Raw genomic sequence first — 16751 nt, 5'->3', positions numbered from 1 at the left:
TTGCTTGCTGCTGATCTAAGATGAAACGGTAAACAGTTTTGCTGAAGTGGTTTTTGAAAATTGAGCACCCCTGTAAACTGTGCCCTGATGCCTAGTGTATTCAGTATAGCCTGAAATGCTACAGGGTAAATAGAAAGATTGAGTGATTTGTCTTATCTGTGGTACATGAACACGTACATCTCCCACTTTGTGATGCATTCCAGTAATGCACCATAATTCTCCTAACGCTAAATATTTCTTAAATGGTTTATATTAAAGCAGTATAAAAATCTATGTGTAATAGTAGATATTTTATTAATACTCTTCATTTTTTCCCTCCCCATCCAGGTACAACGGTCCTCTGCTAGAGGAGGAAGCACTGAACAAAGCAGTAGAAAATGGATTGTCTTCACCAGAATTTTTTGAACTTTGCATTTGGTTAAGCTCCCAAATAAAACCTCTCTGTGACCTGGAAGAAAGTATCACATCAACAGGTGGTATTTGCACAGACTTTGAACTGCATATTATTTTAATTAGTTGGTATTTGCCTAATTGTTGGTTTTTATTCCCCCCCCCCCCAGGTCAGTTACTGTTAAAGTATAAATTATGATCTTTTTCCAGGAAACAATTTTGAAACTTAGAAGTAAGATAGCTATAATCTAGATAAGCAAAGAGGTTGAAACTCATTTCTACATACATGGAAGTGTTCTATTTCAACTTGTTTAACTGTTTGTTTTTTTTAAATTGACTATGTAATTATTTTAAAGCAGTCTTAATGTAAAAAGGGTATTAGCATACTACCTACAAATATTTGTAAACTTTCTATTTCCTTGGTGAGAGGTTTTAAATAAATATACAACATTTAGTTATTTTTTCTTGCATCATTTAAATACTCTACAGTGATTCATTTTTAGTGATATAAAGTGTTCACATTTCATAGATTTCATAGACATTAGGGCTGGAAGGGACCTTGGAAGATCATTGAGTCCAGCCCCCACCCAAAGGCAGGAGGTCAGCTGGAGTCATAGGATCCCAGCAAAATAAGCATCAAATTTACTCTAGAAGGTGTTCAATGTAGGTGCTTGAACCACCTCCAATGGCAGGCTGTTCCGGACCTTGGGGGCTCGAACAGTAAAGAAATTCTTCCTTATGTCCAGCCTGAAACCAGTCTTGCAGTAGTTTATGACCGTTCGACCTTGTCATCCGTTGGGGTGCTCTGGTGAACCAACTTTCTCCCAGTACTGATGGTCACCCCAATAAACTTACAGGTGGCCATCAGATTACCCCTGAGCCTGCGCTTTTCCAGGCTAAAGAGCCCCATGGCTCTCAGCCTGTCGTCGTAAGGTCTGTTTTCCTGATCTCTGATCATGCGCGTGGCTCTTCTCTGGACTCTCTCAAGCTTCTCCACAGCCTTTTTGAATTGTGGAGTCCAAAACTGGATGCAGTACTCCAGCTGCAGTCTCACCAAGGCTGAGTACAAGGGGAGAATGATGTCCTGCGATTTGCTTGAGAAGCATCTAGGGGTGCAAGCCAGCATTTTGGTCACTTTACTAGCCGCAGCACCGCAATGCAGGCTCACATTCATCTTGTGGTCAATGATGACCCCAAAGTCTCTTTCTTCCGTAGTGCTAGCCAGTGTAGCACTGCCGAGCCTATAAGGATGCTGCAGATATTTCCTCCCAAGGTGGAGAACCTTGCATTTTTCAGTGTTAAACACCATCAGGTTCTCGTCTGCCCATTTGCTGAGCCTGTCCAGGTCAGCCTGGAGCTCCCTCCTGTCTTCAGGTGTGGATGCTTTGCCCCAAAGTTTGGTGTCATCGGCGAACTTGGCCAGTCCACTTCTGACTCCACAATGTCCACATCATTAATAAAGATGTTGAACAATATGGGTCCAAGGACAGAGCCTTGGTCACAGGGCACCATGATGATTGACCTCCGTCAATTACTACCTTCTGGGTCCAACCATGGAGCCAATTTCCCAGCCAGCGGATCGTGGTGGACCCAAGGCCACAATTGGCCAGTTTCACCAAGAGGTGATCATGGGTTACCAGATCAACAGATTTCTGAAGTCAAGATGTATGACATCAATCTCTTCTCCCTTGTACAGGTGATGGGTCACCTGGTCATAGAAGGAAATGAGATTGGTCAAGCGAGACCTATCTGCAACAAACCTATGCTGGCTATCCCTCAGGCTATCCTACATGGCAGTGATATTTTTATTTGAAAGTGGAAAATGGACAGTCTGCTATTATGTTGCATGCTAGCTCCTAGTTCATTTCAACTGGGTGCACTCCTTCCTTAATAGATCAGTGTAACATTTTCCTTGGGAATAAAAGTGTTTTGCAAGCTTCATTTTTGAAAAAAATATTTGTGCAAGATTTTCTTCAAGATCATAGAAAGTAATGTTGATTAATAGGTCATAAGTGTCTTTCGTCATCAATCTATATCTCACATTTTAAACTTTTGTATTAAGGGCAATAGGTTGTAACTTGTGTTTTGAAAAGCCCACTAACTTTCCAATTACTTTGCTTTCTATTTTCTTTAGGTGAGAAAGATGTGGAAAGCTTCCAGCTTGAGATTAGTGGTTTTTTAAAAGAAATGGCTTGCCCATATTCAGCACTTGTTTCTGGAGATGTTAAAGACAGATTACAAAAGAAAGAAGATTGTCTTAAGCTCCTATGTAAGTTCTGATAATTTCCCACTAAGAATTGGTATTTTTTATGTACTGTATATGTCTTAATTTAAAAAAAACATTCTCTGGCCTCTCATAGTTTATAAGGCTGATCAGAGTGCATAAACTAGTCCCACAGTTTGAGTATTACAGAAATGAAACTGAAATTTCTTTCAGAGAGTGGTCCTGCATCAGTTTGGGTAGGGTATTAAAACTGCAAGCAAGGACCTGGCTCTCTTGTGAATTTAATGATTTCTCTACTGGTTCCCAGACATCATGAGGTAAGAAGTCACCTGATTTGAGGGAGGAACCAGGGCTATCCCTAGGGGGCGTGAATTGGGGCAGTCGCCCTGGGCCCTGCGCTCTGGAGGGCCCTGCAGAGCAGGGCAGAGCAGTGGCAATGCATAGCTGGGCAGAGGCACTTACTACCCCCCACCCCCACCCCCCTTGCCACCAATGGCAGAGGCAGCTTCTTCGGGTCTGGGGCCATGGGATCGGGATGGCAATGGCAGCTTCTTTGGGTCTGGCGCCATGGGATTGGAGTGAGGGTGGGGCTGCGCATGGGCTGATTTGCCCCAGGCCCCGCACCCTGCTCAGGTAAGCTCTGTCAGGGATGACAATAGTTGGACTGAGGGGATGGAAATAGAGTATCTTGGACATGAGGTTAGTGAGACAGGGGCTGAAGCTGGGTTACCAAGCCTGGGACTTTGGGAACGGAAACATTGAGGAAAATCCTGATGGGACAGGAAGATTAGAAGTAACGAAGACTGAGATTAGGTGAGAAGCTGATAGGACTAGGAATGTGCAGAAAGGCATAGTAGTGTGAAGAGAGCCAAATCTGGCAAGGAACCAGGGGATGGGGAAACAACTGGAACTGAGTAGAAAGAATAGACAAGAAGTCAAAGAAAGAGGAGACTTAAGGTGTGTAATGGATATAATAATTGTACTGCTATTGAAGGATATAGCTGTTATGTCTGCATGGTTGTCGTGTAGAGTGTGTAGTACAGTCAACCTTTTTTACAAGTGGGCCAGATCATAAGATCAGAAATGTGCTGAGAGCTCATAAAATAGCATAGGTGGAAGTCTGCATGTATGGTGAGCTCCCTGAGATTGCCAGTTGGTGGAGTGGGCTGTGGAGTGGAGGGGGTGAATGTCACTGCCACTGAGGTAGTAGGGGAAAACAGGAGACAAATGGTGGCAGCATTCTCTCCCTGGGCTCTGGAGTGAAAGCAGTGGCTCTGAGCAGAACCCATGCTGACATGCCACTGAGCTCAGAGAACTCACCATGCATGCAGCTAGATGATAGGTTGGTTTTGTGGACCACAGCCTGAGCACCATTGGTGTAGAAGAGCTTTAACTCTACTTCTTCCAGGGTCAGAGTTGGGTGTATTGCTACTGGCTTTTATGCACATAACAGGTACATCATAACAGCTGCTATGTGCTTCCAAGCAACAGCAGCTCCTCCTCTCCTTTTGAAGCATCTACAAATGTATATCTGTTCATACACCAAGCTGAAGGAGTTGAGGCTGAGGGCAGATACTGCTTTTGATAAGAAGCAATATTAGTCGCACAAGAGAATTTTGCAGCAGAAAACAAGTAGGCACCAGAAATGAGTAACATCCAGTTGTATGCTTCTATAACTTTTTTTTGAATAAGTTTGAAATTTGTCCTTAACTTGACAGAGTTCTGTCTAATCCCTTTCTATTTTCCTATAGTTTTATTTATTTTGTATTTTATTAATTTGTGTTTTATTTTCTGTGAGAATGCAGGCACAAAATTATTCAAGCTTTCTTAAAGATCCTATTATGGCACTTTTTTCTCTAGTATTTCTAAGTACGGAGCTTCAAGCTTTAAAGATACTGCACAGCAAACAACTTAAAGGTTCTCGCTTGGAAAAGCATAATGAAATCTATCACGAAGTGGAAGCTATCTCTGATTCACTGGGCCTATCAAAGTCATCATCTTCTGACATTCCTCTTTTATTGAGCAATGTGGAATCAAAGGTACACAACTTTTAATTTTATTTCTATAATTTTCTACAATTCAGATGTTCTTACACTATGCATCTTACTGTCTAATTAATTAAAATGTTAAGTATCAAAGGTTTCTCCAACTAACATAGAAGTTATTCTAGTTTTGAAAACTATTTTTAATCATGTCTAAATTGCATAACTTTAGCCAATTTTGGTTATCAGGTGAAAAATCTCTGCTATCTTTTGAAAAATGTGCTCTGTTTCTGATGAGGTATATTTTGCTATTTGTAGAATGTAGGGCCATGTGGGGAAGTCTGCTATTTTACCAGACACCTCCTAAAATAAAATGGAGTTCATCTGCTTTTATTTACCTGAATCAGCAGTGATTCAAATATGTATTTAATTTGAATGTTTGATCACACCAATCTTCCACAGTTTCTTCCTGGATTATAAATACTGCCTAAACCTTTAAGGGCATAGCTATGGGGCTGCCTTCCTTGGAGTATACACTTACCCAAATCACAGTAAATTGTGCTTATTGACTGCACTGCACTAAGGTCTTTGCATTTTATTAAGGCTTCTCTCTAGGAGTGCCTTATGCCTCAATAGCAGCCATAAAACTAACAGAATTGAGTTGGTGGAGGGCTGTTTTAGAAGCTGTGTAATTTACAGTCCTGTTGTTTCATCAATTGCATACTTATACAGAGCACAGTTACTAAAGAGATAAAAGATCTCAGAATTCCTGGATATTTAAGTGGTTCTGGCACTTAACTAATATGCAGATAACCAACATTTGTTACCATGAAAGCAGCTGGACTGTTATCCATTTAAGTGAATTAGGTATTTATCCAGTAGAATATTCTGTACTTAACATTATAGGCATTTCATGTTAAACTGTTCTGTGGGTTGTCACCTCAGAGCCCTGACTAACCCAAGTTACCCAACAACTTAAACCTCATTCAACAAGACAGTGTTTAAAACTATCCTTTACTAAGTTCAACCTGCTTGTTTAATTTGGTTCCATATTGACTACTTTGCTGTAGATTACTCTTCATACCCTAAAATAACCTTTAGGGGTTTTTTTATAGCTCTTAAGATATTTAGAAATTATAAATGTTAGATATTTGTAGGGGGAGGAGGGGTTACCATCATTTATAGTTCCCGTACTTAAAGATCATGTTTAGGATTGTTGACACATTCCTGTGCTGTGTGCAGACATGTAGATATATGTGAGCATTTCTCCAAAGCTGCTCAGTTTTCAGTGAAACAGATGAATGTGAAACCTTTTCTTTTTCTGCCTAAGTTTGTAATATGGTTTAGATTACTATAAAATGCTTACCAGTTCATGACAGCTGTTTAAATAATCTATCAGAAGAACAAACACTAAGAAATGATTTTGGGTGTTTTAATTTGTGTGCTCAACTGCACGTTTTTGAAAGACTTTTTTTTCAAGGTGGATGCTAAGCACTTTTTGTAATCCAGGCTCTTTAAGATGTCCCCACTTTGGTACCCAAAGCCTGAGATGTCCAACATTAACCGTGTTGGTTGGCACAATGGATGTTCTGGATATTTACTGTCTTGTGTCTTAGAGAGTAATCAAGACCAGGGAACTTAAATTTGTTTTTTGTAAACTAAAACTCTAAGACTCCAGTGAAAACAAATTGTAGTTGGATCCTTTCGTGGTCCCCAAACATCTCAGAATCTGTTTCTAAAAGGCAGCACTAATACCTGGGGGCTTTGTTTCTTCTTTTATACTGCGTGTTTTCTATTGCTGCAGCCCTTCTCTGACAGCATGAATTGAGCTGGCTGCAGTGATCCAGTATTTTGCTAATGGGCACCAATCTGAATGGAAAATTATTCAGGTTGATGAGTTTCAGTTGTTCTGGATCTAGGAAACAGACCTCAGACCTATATGATGAGGCACTCAATAGTATAACCATTTCAAAAGTCAACCAAATCCCTGAGTCTCCCACAATAAAACATTCCCTTAGCTATCTTACTCTTCTTTCTGGAGGAATATGGCTGCTCGACAAGGTGGATGATATAAGTAAATGAAAATTTATACTAATTCTTTGCAGATGATATGACACAAGTAGCCTGGCAGACTGCTAATTCATCGTATTTGTCATTTCTTTAGTTACTGTTTTTTCCTGACCATTTCTTAAGATCTAAAGATAGGTGTCTGCAAGTGAAACAGCAGACCTCTCAATGCCAAATCAGAAGGAAATGAAAATATCTACATAATCTTATTGCTAAATCATGTTGCCAAAGGGATGGGAGCCAGCCAAAGCTTTTAAATCGGATATATTTTAATTGTGCGTTTCCAACTCAGTTTCGATGTAATGTTTAATGTGCTACCTGTGTGTGTGGCACTAGCTGTGTGTACATACAGTATAGCAACACTGTATTACGTGCAATAATGAAAACTTCAACAAAAATATTAAAAGACCACTTCCCTGACGATAGGCAATTCAGTGTCTCTGTTTCCTATGATTTTTATAGCATTGGGATCTGTTGGTTTTACTGTAACACCAATTTTCCAGTTGCATTGCATTTCATAGCAAGTTTTTATATCCCTTGGCTAGCTAGTTTCTTTTCTAGCAGGCAGTGCTCCCCCAGCGTGTTGGCCTGACTCTTTAGCAATTGATTGGAAGCAACTTAGGCAATAAGTAAATTTTAAAATGTCATTGTTTTTAAGAACTTGTAGCTAGTTGTTTGTTTGTTTGTTTTTTAATGTGTCAGAACTGAATGGCCTCTGTGGCCACATCCACATGAACAGGGGTATGTGTTTGCAGCAGCACAAATTTGTGCTGTTACTTTGTGCCACAGCGCACACCACGTCTATGCCCTTTGCAGTGGGACACATTGTCCCACTACTCCATGTGCTGCAGAAGGGACCGGCTGGGGCACAGGGGGCTAGCCGGCAGACAGCCCCTGTACTGAAGCATCCTGTGCCCCAGGCAGCAGCAGTGGAGACGGGGGAGCTGGTGGCCCAAGGCTGGTTTCATAGTTTCATAGTTTCATAGTAGCTAGAGTCGGAAGGGACCTAGGTAGATCATCTAGTCCGACCCCCTGCCTTAGCAGGAAAGAGCACCGGGGTCAGATGACCCCGGCAAGGTGCTCATCTAACTTCCTTTTAAAAATCCCCAGGCTAGGAGCCTGCACCACTTCCCCTGGAAGCTGGTTCCAGGCCCTAGCCGCCCTGACTGTGAAGTAGCACCTCCTAATATCTAATCTAAACTTACCCTCCGCCAGTTTGTGACCGTTATTCCTGGTCACTCCTGGCAGCGCACAGGGGAACAGGGACTCCCCCAATACCTGCTGATCCCCCCTGACCAGTTTGTAGCAGGCCACAAGGTCCCCCCTTAACCTTCTCTTGTGGAGGCTAAACAGGTTCAGGTCCCGTAGCCTCTCCTCATAAGGCCTGCCCTGCTGACCCCTGATCATACGAGTGGCCCTCCTCTGAACTCTTTCCATATTGTCCATGTCCCTCTTGAAGTGTGGCGCCCAGAACTGGACGCAGTACTCCAGCTGCGGCCTGACCAGTGCCGCATAGAGGGGGAGGATCACCTCCCTGGACCTGCTCGAGATGCATCTGTGGATGCATGACAGGGTACGGTTGGCCTTCTTGAATGCCTCCCCACACTGCCGGCCCATGTTCATCGTGGAGTCAATGACGACTCCAAGATTCTTTTCCGTCTCCGTGCTGGCAAGAGGGGAGTTCCCCAACCTGTAAGTGTGGTGCCGGTTCTTCCTCCCCATGTGCAACACCTTGCACTTATCAGTGTTAAACCCCATCCTATTCTCATCCGCCCACCGTTGCAACCTGTCAAGGTCAGCTTGTAGCCTATTGCACCCTTCTAGTGCACCCACATCCCCCCACATCTTAGTGTCATCAGCAAACTTGAACAGGGTGCTTTCTACCCCATCATCCAAGTCACTGATGAAGATGTTGAACAGTGCGGGCCCGAGGACCGAGCCCTGCGGAACCCCACTGCCCACATCCTTCCAGGTCGAGAAGAACCCATCCACTGCCACCCTCTGGGTGCGGCCCTCCAACCAGTTGGCGACCCATTTGACCGTGTGGGCATCGACACCACAGTCTCCCAGCTTTTTGATGAGGACAGGGTGAGAGACAGTGTCGAAAGCCTTCCGGAAGTCCAAAAAGACTACATCCACAGCAACCCCTGCGTCCAATGATTTGGTGACCTGATCGTAAAAGGCCACCAGGTTGGTCTGACAAGACCTGCCACTGATGAACCCATGTTGGTTGCCCCTGAGCATGCATTCCCCCGCAAGGCCCTCCTGGATGTGTGCCAGGATAATTTTTTCAAAGAGCTTACCCGGGATTGAGGTAAGGTGGTTGCTCCCCCACCTCCATGCACTGTGGAGCCCCCATGTTGAGGCGCCCTGTGCCCCAGCCAGCCAGCTCTGGGCTACCTGCTTCACTGTATCCGCATGCTTCAGTGCAGGGGTTCTGCTGTGGAGCCCCTGCCTAAGGCACGTGGAGCCCCTGCGCTGAGGCACATTGCATCCCAGCCAGTTAGGGAGGAGTTGGCTGGGGCACAGTGTGCCTCGAGATGGAGGAGCAACCAGCCCTGGGCTCTGGGTTGGCTGCTCCCCTGTCTCCATGTGCCTCAGCGCGGAGGATCCTCAGCAGAGCCCCCATGCTGAGGCATGCAGACAAGGGAGCAGCCAGGTGCTGCCTGCTCCCCTGTCTTGAGGAACACTGTGCCCCAGTGAGGAGGCTCCACAGCCCAGGGCTGCCTGCTCCCTTGTCTCCACATTTGTCTCAGCACATGCCACTTTGGTGTGCATTGTGCCACTTTTTTTTCCCTACCAGGAAATCCTTGTAGCAAATTTTGCCCTGATGCTGCAAATTAAATTGTACATGGCACTGCTAATGTGCAACATGTGGTTTGTGGCACTGCAAAGAAGTTTGCAGCACAACAAACCACGCATGTCCACATGTCTGACTCTGTTATACAGTACTAAAAATTGTGGTGCTTACTAATTCTCTCCTATAACACTTCAAAGTGGAAGACGTTTTTTATGAACTTAGGAAAATTCACTCCTTCGCTAATATAGAGTATATAAGTTCCTTCATATTTAGTAGTGATTTTAACTTGAGGCATTCTGAGATGGGTACTGAGAGTATACAAGATAATTAGATTTTATTCTTTAGTTTGGCTGCTCGCAGTAAGCACTGCAGTTAGAACTGAATAAAACTTCACCAAGCCAGCTAAGATCATTGTTATTGTTATACAGTGAAAGATCACAGTCTATGAGAATGGGCTCCCCTGTGTGGGGGAAGCCTGCATTACTCTTAATTTGATATAAAAGATTGAACATTGAGCAGAGCGGGAGTTCTGTATCTGACCCTATAGAGAAAAAAAATCCAATGCAAAATACAGAATCTAGCAAATTTTTTTTGCATTAATAATTTCCCCTTTTCTATATGATCCCTGCAAAACTTAAGGGCCTCCCCTCTCCCTTCAAAAAAGAATAATTTCTGTTCTGATGTATAGATTTTTATAATTTTAACATATAGAAAATTATAAATTACTGACATGAACTGAAAACTGATACAAACTTTTTTCATGTATAAGCTCTTGAGCCATATTCTTTCAATGTGTCTGTCATTAAGGCAATGAAGTGATACTTTGGAGTTTGCAAGGTATGTTATATTTTAAGAATTTAATACTCTGGTTTGTCTTTTGCATACTAATTCATTTACAAAATACAAATTTCCTTGTCCCATCCCTGGGGGAATACCATACCATCTTTGTTTCACTATGCCCAGGATTTATTTTTAAAAGGGACAGATTAACAATTTCTGTTGTCATATTAGAAATGATTATAAGTGTCTGTGGAGAAATACTAAAAAGACAATGATGTCTTTATTCAGATGATATTTTAGCAAAAAATATTTACAGAAGTAGTGATTATGCTTTTTTTAGCACTAGTTTCTAGTAAGAATTCATTTGAAATAAGTGTTTGAATTCTTAAATGTCTGTATTGCCTCTAAATTCATTTGGTTGCATATTATATTTTGACTTAAAATTAATCATTAAAATGGACAGACGATACTCTTTGGGTAGAGGCAATATTTTTTTATTAGAGCAACTAAATAATTAAATGGAAACACTTATCTTCCAATTTTATCCAATTTGCAAATGTATTTTAATTTCAACACGTCTGCTCTTTGTCTCTGTCTAGCATCTTCACCATTGTCAGTAGCTGTGGGAATAGTTCTGAGAATAGTATTTGGCTTTGCATCAACGGTATACCAAAGGGACAGCTCACACATTGTATTTTGGTATGGCATATTAGAATGTTGATTTTTTTTTTTTTAAATCTTTTCTCAGATTATTTAAAAAATAAGTATAATGTCCAGATCACTTTTTTCCATGAGATCCTAACTTTTGTAGTGGGTCAGACTTTGAACATCTTAAGTGTCACTTTAAAATTTACATTAATTGTGGTAATCTGGTATAGTGGTTAATAAACTAAAGCAATGTGAAGAACTGAGACCATGCTGGCTGAAATACTAAATTTATTCCCCTCAACTGGTGGGATTAAAAAATTAGTATAGTACCTGTTGGATCTGTTTATCAAGGTAATATTGTCGTCCTGTTGCCCTGCCCCAGTAAATTTAGGTAAAAACACTGATATTTGGTGTAAAAGAAGCATAACTTTGAGGTGAACTTCCATCAGAAGTTCAGGAGATTTGACAGGAATGTATTTTCCTGTAATTCATATTGCTGATCCCTAGCTTTAGTCCTCATATAGAAGATAATACAAACTTAATCACTACTTAGAAATGGACAGCTAAAAAGTAACTTTATGAACAACACAAAATCATAATACAAAGACTTCAAAAAGTCTTCTGCCACCAGTGTTATTGCATTAAGTGGTCTGGTGGTATGTACAAAATACAAGAACTAAGCTGTCTAAGTAGACTATGAAGTGAAATGGACTAAAACAGAGAGAAGATGGGATCGTATGAAAATTAGAAAAATAGAATAAAAAAAGTTTTAAGTTTTTTCTGAAATTTGTTCTCAAAACTAGTACATTGTTTTTAACCTGACTAGTTTTTAAAATGTGTATTATAATGCATCCAATGTACTTTGTGCAAATACATTATACAATCCTTAATTGTAACAACAAAGTCATTGGGAAATAGGACAAAGCATTTGGTTTACTGTACACTATATGCCTAAATAGGTCAACATATAATATAGATCATGCAAAAATATTCTTAAAGCTAGGAGAATAGCTTTAAAACCAATAAAAGCATCTGACAAATGGAGGAGTATGAAGGGGTAAAAGGGATATGACAAACTTAGTATAGTAGTTTCTATGTGATTTTGTTTATTTTTGTAAATGTGTATGATGCTTCATAGGTAATTAAGAAACTGTCCCTTCCTTGAACAGTTGGCAGTTTAGTTTAAGGTAAACTGGTGTTTATAGTTCATCTTTGGTTTGTTTTTTTTTTTTGTTTTTTTTTTTTTACAGAGTCTTAGAATAATTTAAAAACTTAGAGCTACAGGACTTAAAAGCATCAAATAACCTTTCTTTCCATACTTATTTAACACGTGATTTTTAACTGAGATGAATAGGTTGTGTGGCTTCTTTCTTTCTTTTTTTAAACGCAGTTAATAATTTCAGGAGCAAAGTCCAAAAAAACTTGCTTTGTATGACATCTTTTTCTTCTCCCCCTTCTTTTTTAAAGACAAATCCAACAATTTAGTAACTAATATGCTTTATGGACTGTTTCTAAGTAATATAAATAATGGCATGTCTGCCCTAGAAATGCACAGGTATACCAGTTATATTCCTAGTAAATATCTTGTTATCAGTCAAATTTGTAATCCTTCAGCTGATTTCTGGAAATGCAATGGATGCCTTTTAGAACTAAGATTACTCAGAACAGCTACATGCTGATTCTGCTGTTATCATGTAAGGTTTTAAATTTCCCTTTAAAAACTCTGACTGCGGAGTTAACCTCGACTTTTACCTAGATTGCCCCAGGACTTTTATTTTTTCTCTTTCCCTGCCTTTGCTAGTGTACATTAAGGCCAAGGCAGCCATAGCTGGAGCTGTGAATATGAGAGTGGGTTCCACTTTCCTGTCAACCTTGAAACTTTGCAGCTAAAATGCAGACTAGACTATGTAGGTGCTGATTGTCCTCCTTCACGTTTTCACAAACCTTCTCCAGCGTGCCATACATTTTTCAATCTCTATGGTAAAGAAAAGGCCACAGTTCTGAGCTTATCACAATTGGATTAAACTGTGTTACTTTATTTTATGATTCCTTGCCTTTTATATACTGAGCCCAATATTGTATTTTATCTTTCAACTTCCTTCTCTAGTTGTAAATTCATATCTAAGTTGATTTTCTCAGCTTTCACTCATCCCTTTCAGTACTGGTGCTTTACTGAGTTTTCTTGCTCATTTTGATGTTTTAGAGTTTTTCTCTGATCTGTATATTTCTCTTTCCAAAGTTAATCTCTCTCTTTTTTTGTTTTAATGTCATTAGGCAATTATGTTTCTTTTCTTACTGGAGTGTGTGGGTTGCTTCAGTTAGTGTCATTTCTGATTTTCATTTCACATTCTACTTATTCTTCCTTCTGGGCTACTTATTATCATCTCTGCAGTTTGCCAGCTCTGTGGTGTACACTATTATGACATGCACAGCTTGTTACTTTGCCATTTGTTCACTTTAGTTTATGGCCCTCCAGCCATTTCCCTCTTCCTCCCTCCCCTTTCCTCCAAGTTCCATGACTGTATATATTTTAAGCAATTTAAATTTTGAGTTATTGCTAAATCCAGGCATATTGGTTAGGGTATGCATAGGGGGCCATTGTGCTCTCCTGATGCCCTGGGCTACTTCCCTGTTCTGCAGGGCAATCTGTCTCTTAGACAAATCTGAAATTGGTTGAAAATTTACACAGGCTGTTGGTGGCCTTCTGAAACCAATGCAGGAACAGATGGAGAGGGAAATCAGTGATGTATAAAAGAGGCACTGGCCCTGTCCCCTTTTCTTATCTGTGGCAGTAAAGGGTTAGGGGTTATGTAAAAGCCACTATACCCCATGAGGATCACTCTTCTTCACTAGCCACCAAGTCCTATTACAGGCCTGAACAGTCAGTTTTCAGACAATTTGCTCACTTCAGCGTGGTGTTGGGGGAGGGGGGGCATTGTTTTGCCTACCTCCTTGGGGAAATCCTAGTTTTGAGAAACTTGTTACTGTGCCTTACTGTGTCCTTGATGTAGGAGACCACAAAATATTGCAATATTTCTACCTTGAAAAGTAGGGGAAAGGTTCTCTTGGTGTATGTAAACTCTCATATGAAAGGCACACTGAACAAACTCTTAAGTTCTTTAAAACCAAGAAAAAATCCTCAATTTTTAAAAAGGAAAGGAAAGTACTGCTACTCAAATGGTTTTCTTAATCATCTTGCTCTAGATTTTGATTCTTAGTGACAGTGTAAAACTGCTTCTTGGTGCTTTCTTTAAGGAAACATCATATAAATCTTTCAAGATATTGGCAGCCCTTTAATTTCTGACAAGAAGATTTAGAATTGTAAAAAATATGAATGGAAGGAGAGAGCTTTGGCGTTTACCTTGTATTTCATGCGTCTTACGGAAATACTTTGCATACATACAGATAATTAACTAGTTCTAGAGAGGTGATTTGATGGTTTGCCTTAGATCTGGAATTATAATGGGATCTCTTCTGAAGTTCCCAAGTGCCATGATTGTAAAGGTACATAATTCTAGCTGTAATCTAATTTGTTTTGATTGATACAGTATTTTATCCAAAAATCAATTAAGACACTGTCCCTTCCCCAACATCCTAAACTTGTCACTAGTAATATAGTTACACAATAACCTGTGTAAAGGATCAGTTGACCTCAGAGTTATGTAGAAAGTTTCTGGGCATTTGTTGTAAAGTTTGTGGAAGAACTGAAAGGATTGTCAGAAAAGAGAGCTTCTTTCAAGCATAGGAGATGATGTGAAAAAGTTTGCTGTAATGATAGGGGGAGGATGCAAATAGAACTGAGAATGAGGTAAGGGACAATGAAAGTACTAGGTAGGAGAAGACTAACAGCCAGAAATGTCAGCAGTGATGGTGCTAGACAGAGGTGAAAGAGGGAAATGGGTGCTAGGCAATGGTAAAAGAGGGAAATAGATGTTTTCAAGAGGATATAAAAAGAAGCTGCCAATTGGATTAAAAGAGGAAAAGTAACAGTAGAAAATACCTTAACTGAAATCTTTATTACCAGCATTTACCTTTAGCTGTTATGTAAATGCGAAAATTGGTCTGATGTACCTCTTTGTTTCCAGGTGCTACAAGACCTAGTTGTCAGTGCAAACAGTTGCTGAAGTTACCACAGATATTGTGCAGTTATGACTTGGAGGTGATTGGCTAGTACAATTCTTAATGAATGTGGTCCACAGAAAAATTGTATGTGGCTCATGCTATGAAAAAAAAAATTCCTTTTTAAGGGATTTTAGCAGGCTAAAAGGTCCTTATCTGGTTTTAAGGGTACAACAAAGACTCTGCAATAGAACCAAATTTTAGTGGAAAGCCGCACTATATTAAATCTCAGGACTAAAGCAAGTCGTTTAAATGCCTTTGTGAGTATCATTTGGGTCTTTCTATTTATTTTGACATATGTGACTTTATTTCAGATAAAGGATATTCTCTCAAAAATTCACAATAATCATGTGGGGAAACCACTGTTAACAACATCCTTGAATCCTGATCAAGTGGTAAGAATGCTCTTAACGTTGCTATCCACAAATAATGCATGTGATTCAATGCCTTGTATAATGCATATGACAGACATAATGCATATGAGCTCTTCATACTCATTTTGCAGTCTGCTTTAAGTAATGGGCAGTGAATGTTTACAACTAAATCAGTTTAGTATTAAAGTGTTTTTGTGGTTTCATACTAAAATGTTTCATTCAGTCAGTTGGTATAGACTGATTTTGCGGAGGTATCCATTTATGCATGAAGTGCCATAAATGATATATGGATTGTTTGATAGCCAACTAGCAACAGATGTCATAGGGATGGATAAGGTTGAGGGGACTTGTTCTTTTTAATAGAATTCAGTATTTGTGCTATTTAATGTTTTAGGAAAGATTGGAAAAAATCAATGATGCTCTCCGTAGTGAATATGAATGTCGTCGTCGGATGTTAATGAAGAGGTTAGATGTGACAGTTCAGTCCTTCGGTTGGTCTGATAGAGCAAAGGTAAGCATGCTTTATTATTGGCTTCCTGCAGGTGGGAGTCTATTACAATTTTCTGAACTGTCTTGCAGAAAATGTACAGTATGAAAAATATTTTTCCTGTTACAACCAGTTCTATCTAAACAGCTTCCTTCATCACCTCCTAACATACCTTCCCTAGATGTGATGGAGAGAGGATTTGTCTAAATCAATGGGTCTTAGTCTTTCTAGACTTGAGGCACCTGTGCTTAGACTTGAGGCAGCCCTTGAAAAATGTCAGCTCTTAGTTTTCACTCATTTTTTTTGATTATAGAAAAGTAATAGAGCAATTCTCTGTTGCAAAGAACTCAGAAAGACCACAACAGGTCAGAATGGTTTTAATACTGTAAATTCCTATTTGAAATCTCTAAGTTTATCTTGTGAATCTTGTGTGCACACCTAATGGTGTTAATGTTGTGTGGCATCCTAGGTCACCCTTGAAAGTTTCTCAAGGCACCCTAGCATGCCACAACACCCTGGTTGAGAATCACAGGTCTAAATTGTAATGTTACCAATCTTCTGTTGTCCAAAGCACTCCTAAAATTCCAATAACAATAGCTTCCTGTATGATATTTTTATTTATTTATGTATTTATTTATTTAACTTGATCCTGGAAAAGTAGGGCTGGAAGGGACCTCACATGAGATCTGGTCTAGATCCTTGCTCAAGGCAGAATCATCCCTGACTAAACTATCCCAGTCTGCTCTTAAAAATATCCAAGGATCTTTGGATGGCCTGTTCCAGCTCATAGCCATCTTTATAGAAAGTTCCTCCTAATCGCCAACCTGAATTTCCTCTGCTACAGTTTGAGGCCATGGCTCCTAGTCCTATCCTCTGCAGT

General features: G+C 40.2%; 1 protein-coding gene across 2 annotated transcripts in view; it reads left to right on the top strand.

The window, feature by feature from the left end:
* The window catches only part of TSLIG3B (tRNA splicing ligase complex subunit 3B), a 29969-nt gene that overhangs the window by 1530 nt on the left and 11688 nt on the right, over positions 1-16751 (top strand). Inside the window, exons 2-7 of one of the 2 annotated variants that reach the window (XM_090033510.1) lie at positions 328-473; positions 2525-2659; positions 4475-4651; positions 10815-10942; positions 15325-15405; positions 15779-15895. In XM_090033510.1, the coding sequence (XP_089889636.1) occupies positions 328-473; positions 2525-2659; positions 4475-4651; positions 10815-10942; positions 15325-15405; positions 15779-15895 (784 nt within the window). Of the gene's footprint in view, positions 1-327; positions 474-2524; positions 2660-4474; positions 4654-10814; positions 10943-15324; positions 15406-15778; positions 15896-16751 lie in introns of both variants that reach the window. The other variant, XM_090033509.1, reaches the window with a different exon arrangement.

This window comes from Crocodylus siamensis, chromosome 2, assembly GCF_052110815.1.
Source record: "Crocodylus siamensis isolate JL-2025a chromosome 2, ASM5211081v1, whole genome shotgun sequence".
NCBI classification, from domain to species: domain Eukaryota; kingdom Metazoa; phylum Chordata; order Crocodylia; family Crocodylidae; genus Crocodylus; species Crocodylus siamensis.
This window is presented reverse-complemented; position numbering and strand designations above follow the sequence as displayed.